The 15,323-nt window shown below is 39.3% G+C and overlaps 1 protein-coding gene across 4 annotated transcripts in view; it reads left to right on the forward strand.

Moving 5' to 3' along the window:
• Nucleotides 1-15,323, forward strand: part of Vps13b (vacuolar protein sorting 13 homolog B) — a 564,858-nt gene that overhangs the window by 361,831 nt on the left and 187,704 nt on the right. For all 4 annotated transcript variants that reach the window (XM_031359340.1, XM_031359343.1, XM_031359341.1 and 1 more), the window contains exon 35: nt 9,891-10,028. In XM_031359340.1, the coding sequence (XP_031215200.1) occupies nt 9,891-10,028 (138 nt within the window). The remainder of the gene's footprint in view (nt 1-9,890; nt 10,029-15,323) is intronic.

A 15,323-nucleotide genomic window follows, 5' to 3' on the forward strand; every position in this document is an offset into this window, starting at 1 on the left:
CCTATCAAAGGCAGTGGAAAAGAAAGGTTATTAGAATACAGAGGAAGTGAACCTGTTTAGAAATAGTTCTTTCGAGTGAATCAAATCTGCAGTGTCAGGAAATCAGCAGTTCAGTTCACAGGAGTTAGCAGTGGCAGTTCCATCCACTCACAAGCACCATTCACAAATCCACAATGGCAGTTCAATCCAGAAGAAACCACAAAGCTCCTGTATCCTGTTTAGAAGTAGAGTCAGGATAGCAAACACAAATCAGCAGCAATGGTGCAACCCAGCAGAAACAGCTAGGCCTCCGCTGAATTGGCACAAGTCAGCAGGAGTGACCAGGGCCAACAGAAATGGCAAGAAAAGTTCTCTGCCATGCCTCTCTCAACTAAGTAAAGATCAGCAAAGATTAAGACACGAGATTAATGAAGCATTGCAAAGCTAGCTATGTAAACCAGCTATCATTATCCATTGACTTCTATTTATACCCCTTCCAAACATCACATGTCCTCCCACAGATCGCAGCAAAAATCCATGAGAGTCTGTATCAGCTGACATATCCAGAAACTTCCACTTCACTCTGCCAATCAGCCCAAATCCAAGGAAGTGGCAAGAAGCTGCCAGAACATCATCAGAAGTTTTTTGGTGCATTTCTTTCTTTGAAGTCATGACAGTGACTAGTAAGGAATGGCAAAGCATACCAATATGATCCCACATCCTACACTGTTGGGTTATATTCATATTTCTTCTTAACCTTACATATCTTTGCTCATATTTGCCTTAGCAAAACATCCTTTATTTGTGTCTGTCTGCCTCAAGAAAACATTCTTTCACATGTCAACTTTAGCAAAACATCCTTTCACTTGTGTGCCCCAGCAAAACATCAGTTGACATAACTGACTTTCCAAAGAAACCAGAAGTTTCTACTTAAACCAAGGACACTTTAATCCTGTCTTTCTATATACTCATTCTTGTAGAATACAGAACAGAACATGAGCAAGAGTGCTTACATGTCTGTGCTGTGCATATGCTAGATAGCAAAATGAGCTGCAGCTCACCTGGGATCCAGTACAGATCAGAATTAGATTCCTAGTTATTTTCTGTCCAGACATTGAATTGTTTTAGCATGTGCTTGACCTCCATCCTTCACAATTTAATTTTCAGGTATTATAGGCACCGCATAGACTACATTTGATTCTGTGGCTTTTTAAAATTAACTAAATAAAGGCTAATTATTTAAACTATAAATCATAAAACAAATATAAAAGAGCATATAAAGCTTACATATTATATATTTCTCTTTTCATGCCCTATGGTCAGGAGATGCCTGGTCTTTCAATTGCAGGGGCTTGCATTCCATACACTGTGAAAGCCAGATACAGCTGTAGCCTCACACTGGCCTTCCTTGAAGCTTTACCATCTTCATTTTCATAGAGCAATACATGGATCCAGTATATAGGCCCTCCACATTGCTACTCATTAAATTATCTACAAGCTCTATTGATAAATAAACATTCCTTTTCTAAAGATTTGTTTATGTTTATGGGTGTTTTGCCTTCATGTATGTAGATGTACTACATGCATGCATAGACTACAAAAGGGCACCAATTCTCTGGAATTTGTGTTTCAGATACTTGTGAGCCACTATGTGGATTATGGAAGCCATCCTGCTTCCCTGAATAGCATTGCTCTTAAATACTGACCAGTCTCTCCAGCCATAGGTGCATCCATTCTTGACTGGGCCTAAAAAATTCTAAGCAAAAAGATTGTCTTTTCTCAAGAATTCAGAAGAATGCAATGGCTCTGGGGTCCCTGTGTCCCCCAGAAAAGGAATCTTTTAAGTGTACCACAATGAATATCACATCTAAAGTATGTTATCATTCTGCACTTTGACCAGCTGTAAAGCCTGCTGCATCTCCCTTTAAAAAAGAAGTCTATGGAGTTGAAATTTTGATATACTCACTAACGTCTTTGTAATTCATGGTGGGGTCATGTTTTGGTTTCTTTGCAAGTACTCAGACCCTGTTGTTTTTAGTTCAGAAAATTGAAAGCTGGGCTGTTTGGCTTGAAGATTATTTACTTCCTTGATTCATATGCAAGCCATATACTTAAGGGATGCAAGTGAACATAAGAATATAACTTGGTTAATCATCATAATTGAAATAAAATGAAGTTGTTAGGTTTTTAATGTTTAGTAGGGATGTAAAGTGTATTGATTATTTAAAGCTTTGGCTTTATTTTTACGTAAAGTACCTTTTTTATATGTACAACTGAGTCATGTCTAATGGTCAACAAACCGCATTATTTTTACCTTCTTTATCATATTCCACTTATTTTGTGTGGGAGATACAGAAAATTAAACTATGTGGAATAGACAACTGAAAGGAATACCATACACATTGTGGTAGTTTTAATAAGAATGGCCCCCATTTGCTAGTATATTTGAACGTTTAGTTATCAGGGGGAAGCACTATTTAAAAAGGATAAGTCGGAACTGGAGAGATGGCTCAGTGGTTAAGAGCACTGACTGTTCTTCTAGAGGTCCTGAGTTCAATTCCCAGCAACCACATGGTGGCTCAGAACCATTCATAATGGGATTCCACATCCTTTTCTGGTGTGTCTGCAGACAGCTACAGTATACTCATATACATAAAATAAATAAATAGATCGTTTAAAATAAAATAAAAGGATAAGTCTGTGTGGCCTTATTGGAAGAAATGTGTGAGTACAGAGGGCTTTGAGGTTTCAAAAGCCCAAGCCAATCCCAGAGAGAGAGAGAAAGACAGAGAGGGGAGGGGGGAGGAAAGGGGGAGGGGGAGAGATAGGGCACCAGCCAGCCTGTGGATCAGAATGTAGTACTCTGAGCTGCTGCTCCAGCACCTGCCTTTAGCCACCATCCTCCCTGCCATGATGAAAATGGACTAAACCTGTAAAACTCTAAGCTCCCCAGTTACATGTTTTCTTTTATAAGAGTTGCCTTAGTTAAGATATCCCTTCGCAGTAATAGAAGTGGGCACCAGGGAGCAGGGTATTGCTGTGATAGGCCTGACCATGCTGTTTGTTTTAGGCTTAGACTTGGGGACTAGGAACTAGAAAATCAGTTGAATACTTTAAGTGGGGCTTACTGGGCTGTGTTAGTAGGAGCATGGAAGAGAGCAGTAACAATATTAATGCTTAATTTTCTTTCCCATACAACCACAAATGTACTCCCTATCCCCTGGAATAGGTGGCAAAGTACTTAGACTAAAACACTAAATAGTCTTTTTAGTGTTCTATACCTTACCTCAAGGTCTTATCATATCAACAACACAAATACTTACTTGATACACACACACACACACACACACACACTTAACAAAATAGGACAGAAATGCTTTTGGCAATTACAGTGCTGTGTATGGTCTTAGCTAGTATTATAACCACCTTCTTCACCTACCCATTATGTATTTCCTCTATGCTCAGCAAGTACTTAAACCTCGAGGGACTAACCATAACCTCATTTTTGAAATGTCTGGGCCCTTTGTCATCCTGCCTGCATTTGATTATTTCAGTTTTTCATTTCTCTTAATGACAAAATTTAATAATACCAAGAGACACCCTAAAGGATCCCCTACATTCAAACATAATCCTGTCACTCTCTTGACTTAAAAAACATCAGTGGCCCAGATTGGCACAGGGGGAGTGGGGTCATACCTAAACTCCCAGTTCCCTGGAATGTTGGTTGTGGCTATCTTCTTTTGGGTTTGTTGAAAGATTACTTTCTTGCTTTTTCTAGGTTGTCATTTCCTTCCTTGTGTTGGTGTTTTCCATTGTTATCCTTTGAAGGGCTGGATTTATGGAAAGATACTGTGTAAATTTGGTTTTGTCATAGGATATTTTGTTTTCTCTGTCTATGGTAAGTGAGTGTTTTGCTGGTTATAGTAGCCTGGGCTGGCATTTGTGTTCTCTTAGGCTCTGTATGACATCTCCCCAGGATCTTCTAGCTTTCATAGTCTTTGGTGAGAAGTCTAGTGTAATTCTGATAGGCCTGCCTTGATAGGTTACTTGACCTTTATCCCTTACTGCTTTTAGTATTCTTTCTTTGCTTAGTGCATTTGGTGTTTTGATTATTATATGACAGGAGGAATTTCTTTTCTGGTCCAGTCTATTTGGAGTTCTGTAGGCTTCATGTATGTTCATGGGCATCTCTTTCTTTAGGTTAGGGAAGTTTTCTTCTATTATTTTGTTGAAGATATTTAATGTCCCTTTAAATTGGGAATCTTCATTCTCTTCTATACCTATTATCCTTAGGTTTGGGCTTCTCAGTGAGTCCTGGATTTCCTGGATGTTTTGGGTTAGGAGCTTTTTGCTTTTTGCATGTTCTTTGACTGTTGTGTCAATGTTTTCTAAGGTGTCTTCTGCCCCTGAGATTCTCTCTTCTATCTCTTGTATTCTGTTGGTGATGCTTACATGTATGACTCCTGATTTCTTTCCTAGGTTTTGTATCTCGAGGGTTGTCTCTCTTTCTGATTTCTTTATTGTTTATATTTCCATTTTTTGGTTCTGGATGATTTTGCTCATTTCCTTCACCTGTTTGATTGTGCTTTCCTGTAATTTTTAAAGGGATTTTTGTGTTTCCTCTTTATGAACTTCTAGCTCTTTACCTGTGTTCTCCTGTATTTCTTTGAGGGTGCTATTTATGTCCTTCTTAAGGTCCTGTATCATCATCATGATAAGTGATTTTAGATCTGAATCTTGCGTTTCCAGTGTGGTGGTGTGTCCAGGACTTGCTATGGTGGGAGAATTGGGTTCTGATGATGACAAGTGACCTTGGTTTGTGTTTATTTTCTTACGCTTGCCCCCCGCCATATGGTTATCTCTAGTGCTACTTGCCCTTGCTAAATCTGACTGGAGCCTGTCCTTCCTGTGATCCTGGTTATGTCAGAACTCCTCAGAGTCAGGCTGTCTCTGTGGTCTTGGGATTCTGGGATTCTGTGATCCTGGGCTTGTTAGAGCACCTGGGAGTGCATCTTCCTCTGGGTGCTGTGAGACTGGCTGTGTATCCTGGGTCCAAGGTCTGCTCAGGACACTAACCCAGAGAGACCAGAAGGAATCCGAGCCACTCTGCTGGCGGAGTTCCTATGTGCCTGGTCCCTCTGGTACCAGTTACTCCTGGTGTTGGGACAGATGTTGTGTCCTCCTCACCTCTGATCCTGAGAGTGTCAGAGCGCCTGGGAGTGGAGCTTCCTCTGGGTGTTGTGGGACTGGCTGCAGAACTTGTGCCCAAGGTCTGCTCAGGACACCAGCCCAGAGAGACCGGAAGGTAATAATGCTTTTTAAAAGGTATTCAGCATTTTATGTGAGCTTGGCAAACACATTCTTTATAAGTAGGAGATTTCAAAGAACTTTTGGATATTTATTTCTACATCTATTTTGAATTGTCTTATGTCATAATTTATGCATTAACCAAAACATATTTATTGTGACTTTTATCAATTAAAAATAATACCAGCATTTTCCAAAATGGCTGTCCTCAGGTTCAGTGGAAACATTTCCAGTAAGCTAAGGAAGTAAGAGTTTCTTTGAAAGAATGCAAAGACATCTTCCAGAACAGACAAGCCTCTTGTTCAGCATTCTGAGGGCCATGGTTCTGATTAACCTGTGGCTGGCTTTTGAGACTTTCATAGATATTAAAGGGGGGCTTTCTGGATTGTTCTCTTTGGATATTTTAGAAGGATAGAATAAATTATTTTCTTTTGCAAGTTTTCTCAAAAGAAAAGTAAATGTTACAAGTTTATCTCTCTCTGAAGTGGAGTTCTCATCATGTATAAACACGTGCCTGCAAGCAGTTAGTCACCTTTCTTTCTCATTTCCCATCCACAGTTTCTCATAAAGAACAACTTTCTATGCTTTCTTAGGCTTAGCAACAAGAGTTAAATGCAGTCATCAACACCAGCAGTTTATCCATTGAGAGCTTCCAGTATTGAGTAACTAAGTGTTTACTCCACATGCATCAGCCTGGGGAATCCTCCACTGTGAGCAGCTGTCTCTGACTGTCACTGTGTTTATATGATCTTTACAAGCTCCTTTAATCTTACTTCATCGGCTGCTTTCCCAGGTATCTGGACCTTGAAGAATGTTTAATGCACATCTCAGTGTCTAGTCCCGATGATAGAACTTAGGAGAAACTAAATTGAAGACAGCACTCGGTATGTTTAGACATCCTCTTCATGGTGTAGTCATTAGAGCATGAGAGTTAGACATTGTGTAAGAATTCACAGATACTTTTCTGCTAAGGCTCAGAGAGGTCATAGCACAAGTCCTATTCTACACTAGGTAGCTCTAAACTTACATGCTTTGGATATTTATAAGTTCACTATTCTGCTAACCTTATAAGTCCATGAACACTTTTGAACCCAATTATACAAATATTTTGTTAAGAAGTAGCCGCCAATGTGCTGGTTTCCTAAGCTAGATTTCCTAGATTTTTTTAGTTGCTTTAATTTCTAATTCTGATTCTGCACTTACTCTGCCTCCTTAGCTTACATCTCCCCTGCCTACGTAGGACCCTGGGATTGCCCAGAGCTGGTTGCTTGCCAGAGTTTAAGATAGCTAGACCCTCCACCTTCTGCCCTTAGAGGCACTGCAACAAACCTTCCCAGCCTGGAAAACATGCAGAACTAGCATTCCTTTTCCAATCCTGTTACCTTTTGAACTTCTTTGGTAAAGAATCCAGTTTTGTCCCCCTTCCTGAATAACTTACAGTTCCTTGTATCAGCGTGCTCATAAGCTTGTCTCACAAATAATTAATCATCTTCTAGTACAATAAATAAAAATAAATAAATAAGTACATGAGTAAATAAGTACATGAGCATTGCTGTGGTGAGTGCCTCTAATTTCAGCAGTTAGGAGGCAGAGGCAGGCTGATCAGGACAGACCGTTCTACCTAGTACGTTCTTGAATAGTCCACTCTGCTACCCTGTCTTAGGAGAGAAGAAATTGGGAGGATTATATTTGTATATGGGAGGGCGATCATATTTTTATTTACTAAACCTTTTTCCTGTTTTTCTGATTTATTAACTGAGTAATGTACTTTGAGGCTTTCTATTGTGTTGTATGAAATATTCTCTGTTGTTTATAGTAGTGGCGTAGTGTTCTGTGCCGTGTTTGTAGTGCTGTAACAAATTATTTTATTTTCCTTTAAGTGGATATTTGGTTTTCCCTGAATTTTTATTGCTTCAGGTTATCATGGAGTCAACTTCCCTGAATATTAATCTATGTGTTTTTAAATGTTTCTGTAAAAGTGTAGAGAACTACATATGTCACATCTGATTCCAAGGGCATGGATATTTAAAGATTGGATGAAAAGTTCTTTGGGGTCTCCCCTGTCTATACAGAAACACAACATGTTAAGTCACATCTACCACTGTGGGAGTAGCCGTTCCCCCTCCAGCCCCACTCTTACCATATTAGTGATCTTTTGTCTACTTCAATTAATGAGGATTTTTATTCCTTGTTTTATCTGTCTCAGTGGACGTAAAGGTGTACAGACCTGCCTGCTTATGTTAAGCATGCTTCAGAAGAATTAAACAGTGAAGAGTTAAAAAGGAAAACAGATTCATAATTACCTAAAAATACATATTTGAAAGTTAATCTTTTTTTCTACATCTGTTAAATGATGCATGTATACACAAAGCATTATGATGCAGTTGAAAGACAGCTAGCATACTAAGAGCAATCATTGGTTCCTAAAAGTCAGTCAGAAAAGAACCCTGTAGATAAACTGGTTTTTAGTAGGTATAAATGTGTATACATGTGGGGGAAATTAATTTCTAAATTTAGTTTTCTGTCTCAAATGATTTCACATTTAAAACCTCCAGAAAGGCCTCCAGTATTATAGGAGTGGATCCCTCCTCCCAGACCATGAAAACAGCATTCAGTTTTTCCAGTGCTGGTCCAGCTTAGTCTGTGAGGATTTCCACTCGGAGATTGGTGACTGCTGAGACCTGGCACTCATCAGCTTTATATGAGTCTCAGTAGTTCTGTCCAGCAGTAGCCATACTGTCTGCTCACTTTCCAGACATGGATGCCATCTCTCCTGTCACTGTTGCACATGTTAGAAACTTGCTGTCTGATTCTTTTTCATGACTTCTTGTCACTGTCAATCTTGATTGTGATTTAGGTGTTAGTTAATGTATTACCCTCTTACAGTCTAAGTTGTCCTGCTACTCAGAATCCTAACTTCTAGAAAGCATAGAAAACGGACAGCAGCTTTTAGATGCCAGAAGTACAATAAACATCCAGCTCCCTGCAGATTGAGCAGTGCACTTCTGCTTCCTGTGAGTTGCTTTCTTCTGCATTGTTCAGTATCTCAGATTCATGTTTCAGCAGCAATTTCATAGATTTCCACTCATTGTGAGTCTGTTACTTTCATCTGTTAGCTCATCATATTCACTGCCTGATTATTTTTCCTTCAAAGTGAAAGATGTCTACTTACCTAGATCTAGCAGGAAGTATTACTTGATGAGATCACGTCTGATGACTATAGAGAGGTGACACTCTGAGTAGAGATAGTCAAGTCCTGGCAGCTTGCATAGTCCTGCAAACGGACTTGAGTCTTCCAGCAACAGAAGGTCATCATGTTTTCACAAAAGCTGGCTATTGTATTTGAACGAGAGAGTAATGTATTGTTACTGTAGGGGGGCCTACTCCATATATCCCACTGCGTTAAAGTCACCCGTCAGAAGAGGGAGGCATCCACCAGCTTAGTGTTTGATCTTTACCACATACACTGGACGTCACAACCAATCGCTTTCAGTATTTGCTTTGAAATAACATAAAGGTTCATATGTGCCAAATTTTATAAGGATCACATGATAAGGTCAAGAAACACAAATTCCAAGGCTGAATTTATATGCCCAGTTCACATATGACAGTAATACTATATGACCATATGTTGAATATAATATACTGTATGTAAATGCTATTCTTGAAAGTAAGCCAGTCAATAAAGCCTAAAATAAATAATGCTTTTGTAACACATTTCAGATAGCCTGAAAATCAGATAGATGGATTCTATGGCAAAAACACCCCTGATAAAATGGCATTTAAAGTACATTAAAACACAGAATAAAACAGTCATGAAACTGAAAAAAAACCTGGATATTGAGATTTTTAAAGCCTATTACATTATTTGCTAACCCACAGCATTCATTTTATTTGAAGTTATATAAATAAACTATAGTTTTCCAAACCTTTAAAAGCAAATTCTTTGATATTAATATAATCCAAATTATTCTTAAAGGATATGTAATGTTACACAGAAAATTTTTGAAATACATAATATAAAATGAAAAAAAAAGTCAAAATAGAAGAAAGCCTGAACTTGTGTTCATAATTAGAACTCATAAAAGATTGACCAAACTTTATCATTCAAGAAGGCTATGGAAAGTTACTGACAGCAACTTCAAAAGCTTAGCAGTAAAAACTGATTATAGTGTCAGAAAAACTCTGAAACAGATCAGATTAACCCTGGAGTAATTCTAATCTGCTGCATCTTTTGAACATGTATGAGCCTTGAGCCTCCTTTTTAAGCTGATAGGCTTGCCACTTTCTTCCCTTTGTTTCCAATATTGTGTGTAAAGTAAGATCCAACCATTAAACTGTTAGTGCCCAGCAGCTCAGCGTCCAAGCCTTACCTTCAAACAAAGACAGTGTGGCTTAATTTGAAATTACTTTGGTCTAGTTCTGGTTTCCTATCCACCTTGAACACGTATTTTACCCTGTTTGATACACATGTATACACCACATGTGTGCAATTAAAGAAAGTAATGACCTTCCTTTGATCTTGTTTATCCACATAGATTCATATAGCAAACTGAGATATTTGTGGTGTGATTAGTGTTTTTCATTTTAATTTCATTACTTAGATCCTGGGAAGACTCTGCCTGAAGCTTCTGACTATAACATCGTGTGGCTGCAGACAGTGCCTGGAGAGACAGACAGTAAAAGTGGAATCCCACCTTCTCTCGTCACACTACATATCAAAGACTTTCTTAATGGACCAGGTATGGAATCATACTTGAGCACTTCTCTTCCCTTTGTGAACATAGGAACATGCCTATCAGATCTGTCAGTAAGATTGACTCCCTTGCCACACAATGAATAGTTGGCCTGTTTTCCAGAAGTGTACTCTCTTTAGTACATCCTAAAGATGGGAAAGCAAATGTGAATGTGAATTAGCAGCTATGGTCATTTTGACAGAAAGTGCCTACCTATTAAGGAATAGTTGTCTGGAGACTGAAGACCTTATACACTATTATTGCTTTTTTCTTAATCATCTATTTACTCTAAAAGGAATTGTTGAAATTTTCTGTTCAGTTTTCTTACTGTTTATGGATGATGGATAAGATCATATATAAAGGAGCATGCATGGATAAGCCTACGTACTTCAAATGCATCAAGGGTTTTGAGATGCAGTAAGCACCAAGTTTTAGTTAGATAGCTTAATATCAAATCTTAACATACTTCAAAAGAAATAAGGGTTAACTACTGTTACTCTCCCTTTCTATAAATAAGGAAACTAAGACTGGAACATAAAGAAAATTAGCTGAAGTCGCAGGCTAGATGTTCAAACAGTAGGGCTTCATGACACTGAAGAGTTGGTCTTCCATTGGACAGGCTAATCAGCATGGGAATTTCTTTTTCTGTCTCCTACTCCTCTTATGAGCTCCCTTTTAACCCCTTAATCTACTGACTCTCTCTTGTTCTGACCCCCATGGTGTGGTCTTTGCTATCTGCTTGCTAGAACTGACTATATTTAATTTCACTTTTGTTACACTCACAGGGCATCAGAATGTATTCATTGTCAACAGAATATTGGTTTCTTCGTAAGAATTTAAAACAAGGACATCAGACTGTCCTTAAATCTCCAGTAACAATTAAAAGGAGGGACTTTTGATAAAAGACACTACCCCTATACAAACCATGTGTGCTGTGGCCTGTCAGCCATTTCTGCATAATGGTAGCTAAAGAAGAAAGCCAGTCCTAATGTCTGAACTGAGTTAACCCTGGAACTGCCTTGCTGGTTTCATGGGCCCAGTTCTGCAGCACATCTCTCCAGTGCTAGTGTGAAGAATTGATTGTGTTCATAGTAAATATGTAGATGTGATCTTAGGAACTGACAAGAAATGGGAAAGCTTGTAGCTGGGTAAAATCTTTGAGGCTATGGACTGCAGTAGTGTGACTTCCACTTCCTAGTAAATGAGAAATACCGGATTTTATTGAATCCAAACACAATCAATTGTAGGGAGAAAACCAACATTTTATGTCCCACTAAGGAGAAAGTAAAGAACATCTGCCATTGAACCTGTAGTGCCTGTTTCCCCTTATTCCAGCAGTTGCTGGTATTTCCTCCTTATTTCAGCAGTTGCTGGTATTTCCTGATTGCAGAGCTGTTCCCTTGAAGGCCCAATGTGCTAGCAAAGAGAAGGTAGCATGGGATCAGCTGCTAGAGCAGAAACAGGCATTGGGAAACTTCTTGCTTCTCACTTATGCTCAGATTTCCTTTCAGTTTTATCTTACAATTCAGATTATTGGTTGGTCCATTTGTTTGTTTATCTTGTATTGAGAGAAGCTTAGTCAGAATTGTTTGTCAGTTCTGTGACATTCCTTCTAAAACACTAGCCTAACAACTGAACTGATTCACAATTTACTGAGACAAAATCTTGCTTGCAGTGGGCAATGTCAGCTCCAGTTCATATGTAGGTAGTAACACACTGAAGTATTTCATTTCTTGCACTGTCTGCCCATTTGTCTCATCACAATTAAGAGTTCACAAAGCTGTAGCAAGTAGTAGGATTAATTAAAAGAAAATCACAAGGCAAATTAAAAACCTTTACACATACAAAGAACATATTGTGGTGTACATATTGGCAACTCAATAAAATTATAGGGCTTGGGGTTTAGTTGTACTGTTATTAGGTAGTGGACTGCTAAGAGGTCTAAGATCTGTGCTAAGCAGGTGGCAGCTGCAATGTACAGTGTTCTCCTCCATTTCTTGCTTTGAAAGAAGTAGCATCACAATACGGCCAAGGAGAGCACATAATACTTCTAACTTTATTGGCAACATCAGTATTAGCATTCAAATCTTTATGCAGTTACATTTCTCATCTGTGTGCACATCAGTCATTACCAAAGAACGCTTCCCACTACATCTCTAGACGACAGTAGATTTCTATTTCCTTTTTGCTTGGGTTATTTCCTTTTTGCTTGTATTTCTTTTTCCTTTTTGCTTGGGTTTACTTTTCTGGGCAGGGTTATGGTAACAGTAAAAATTAGGGTCCTGAAATGTAAGAGAAAACTGATTGTAAGTGCCTACCCTGTAAATTCCCTCGAAGGATATAAACATGGTTGCTCTTGGATTTAGCCTTTCAGATCCATTTTGAGGCTTGTTTTCTCTCAATAAGGTGGCTGTCCTTTAGCCAATACTGTCCTTTAGCATTTAAATTTGTAAAAATGATCCTGAGTTGTTGAGTATCCCTTTATTTTTGTGTATTCTTTTAATAGTACCTTAGGCAAGTGATAGATCCTGTCCTCCATATAACAAGCTCCTTGAAGGTCTTCCTAAGCCCCACCTCCTTCCTCAAAGACAAATGCTGCCCATTAACAAGGTCAGTGGCTTGGTAAAACCCACGAAACAGCAGCTACCACAGACTCTGGAATGCTATTTCCAGCAGGTGAGAGATTAGTTGGAACAAATTGAAGCCATTTCAGTTGAGCTCTCCTGGTTTCTTTCAACCTGTTTTTAAAATGTCGTCATTTTAATACACAATCTAAGCCCCACGGAACAGTCCACAGCAGGTTAATTTGAATCGTATGATGTGTCACTGCCCTCTGCTGACATGAGCTCTATTCCATGTGTGAAGCCACAATAAATCCATTCCCAACCGAGGAAAATTCCCTGTGAGAAGGTGAACTAATCCAGGCTCACATTGGCATGTTAGCCTCTGTAATTGAAAGCAGGGCCACCTGTTCCCAGGACAGTTGGCCTACAGGGAAAAAAAACAGTGTTAGATCAGATACTTGTTATATTGAAAAGCCACTCATTCTTCTTGCAAACTCACACTCAGCTGTGCAGTGTTCACTGTGACATCACACACAAATGTAGGAATGTGCATATGTGAGCCAGTTCAAAGTTTGTTAACCATAGCCATTCTTAACTTTGAAATGATACTTTTTTTTTTTTTTTTTTTAATTCAACCAGAGGTGACATGTGAGCAGACCTGGTCAGGATGCAGACTTTTCTGATTAACTCAAGGTCATTTGTAAAGACATGTGGCTCCCTGGGGTTTTTTTTCCACTGATCTTTTGCATAAAAATTTCTGAACCATTGTCACTTTAGCCATGAAGACACATCTAAGCAACAACAAAGAACAAAGTGTCAAAGTGGGACGATGTGCCTGCGTAGCTCTAGTTTATTATGCATTGATAATTAACATACCTCATTCATCATATCCTTGAAGTAATGAGACTATATCAAATTCAGGTTCTGAAGTGGTTGCCTTTCTTCCTGTCTACTGTACATTAGGTTACCATACAAACATCTACTGAGGCCTTGCTTCTTAAAGATTTACTTGTTGAGTTTTTTCCTGTATAACATGTTCGTTCATTTTCCAACTTAGTTTTCAATTTTTCTTGATCAGTGTCCTCCGTCTTCCTCTCTCCTCTTCCTCCTCCTCTTCTTCTTCCTCTTATTTTTTCTATTTTTTATTAGATATTTTCTTTATTTACGATATTATACGATATCTCATTTCCCATTTTCCTCTCCAAAAAACAAAACAAAACAAAACAAAAAACAACAACAAGAACAAATCCCTGTTCCCTCCCCACACCCCCTGCTCACTACCCCACCCTCTCCTGCTTACTGGCCCTGGCATTCCCCTACACTTGGGCGTAGAACCTTCACAGGGCCAAGGGCCTCTCCTCCCATTGATGACCTACTTGGCCATCTTCTGCTATACATATGCTGCTGGAGCCATTAGTTCCATCATGTGTAGGTGCTAGTTAGTTCATATTGTTGTTCGTCCTAAGGGGCTACAAACCCTTCAGCTCCTTGGGTCCTTTCTCTAGCTCCTTCATTGGGGACCCTGTACTCAGTCCAGTGGATGGCTGTGAGCCTCTACATCTGTGTTAGTCAGGTACTGTCAGAGCCTCTCAGGAGATAGCTATATCAGGCTGGATTGTCGTTCCTTTAGTCTCTGCTCCATAGTTAGTCTCTGCAACTCCTTCCATGGCTATTTTGTTCCTCCTTTTAAGAAGGAATGAAGTATCCACATTTTGGTCTTACTTCTTCAATTTCTTGTGGTTTGTAGATTGTACTTTGTATATTCTGATCTTCTGGGCTAATATCCACTTATCAGAGAGTGCATACCATGTGTGTTCTTTTGTGATTGGGTTACCTCACTCAGGATGATATTCTCCAGATCCATCCATTTCCCGAAGAATTTCATAAATTCATTGTTTTTAATAGCTGAGTAGTACTCCACTTTGTAGATGTACCACAATTTCTGTATCCATTCCTCTGTTGAGGGACATCTGGGTTGTTTCCAGTTTCTGGCTATTATCAATAAGGCTGATATGAACATGGTGGGGCAAGTGGCTTATTACATGTTGCAGCATCTTCTTGGTATATGCCCAGGAGTGGTATAGCTGGGTCCTCTGGTAGTACTATGTCCAATTTCCGGAGGAACCGCCAAACTGATTTCCAGAGTGGTTGTACCAGCTTGCAATCCCACCAGCAATGAAGTAATGTTCCTCTTTCTCCACAACCTCTCCAGCATCTGTTGTTCTGCTGTCACTTGAGTTTTTTATCCTAGCCATTCTGACTGATGTGAGGTGGAATCTCAGGGTTGTTTTGATTTCCATTTCCCTGGTGACTAAGGATGTGGAACATTTCTTTAGGTGCTTCTCAGCCATTCGGTATTTGTCAGTTGAGTATTCTGTTTTTTCTCTTTTTTTTTTTTTTATTAGATATTTTCTTTATTTACATGTAAATTTCTCCTTTCCCAGTTTCCCCTCCAAAAAACAAACAAACAAACAAAACCAACAAGAACAAACAAACCCCTGTTACTTCCCCCCTCCCCATGTCTGCCTCCCCACCCTCTCCCACTTATTGGCCCTGCCATTCCCCTACACTGGGGCACAGAACCTTCACAGGGCCGAGGTCCTCTCCTCCTATTGATGATGGAATTTGCAATCCTCTCCTATACACATGCTGCAAGAACAGTCAGACCGCTCCATGTGCAGTCCTTGGTTGGTGGTTGAGACCCTGGGAGCTCTGAGGGTCCTAGTTAGATCATATT

The sequence above is a fragment of the Mastomys coucha genome, unplaced genomic scaffold (assembly GCF_008632895.1).
Source record: "Mastomys coucha isolate ucsf_1 unplaced genomic scaffold, UCSF_Mcou_1 pScaffold7, whole genome shotgun sequence".
NCBI classification, from domain to species: Eukaryota; Metazoa; Chordata; class Mammalia; order Rodentia; family Muridae; genus Mastomys; species Mastomys coucha.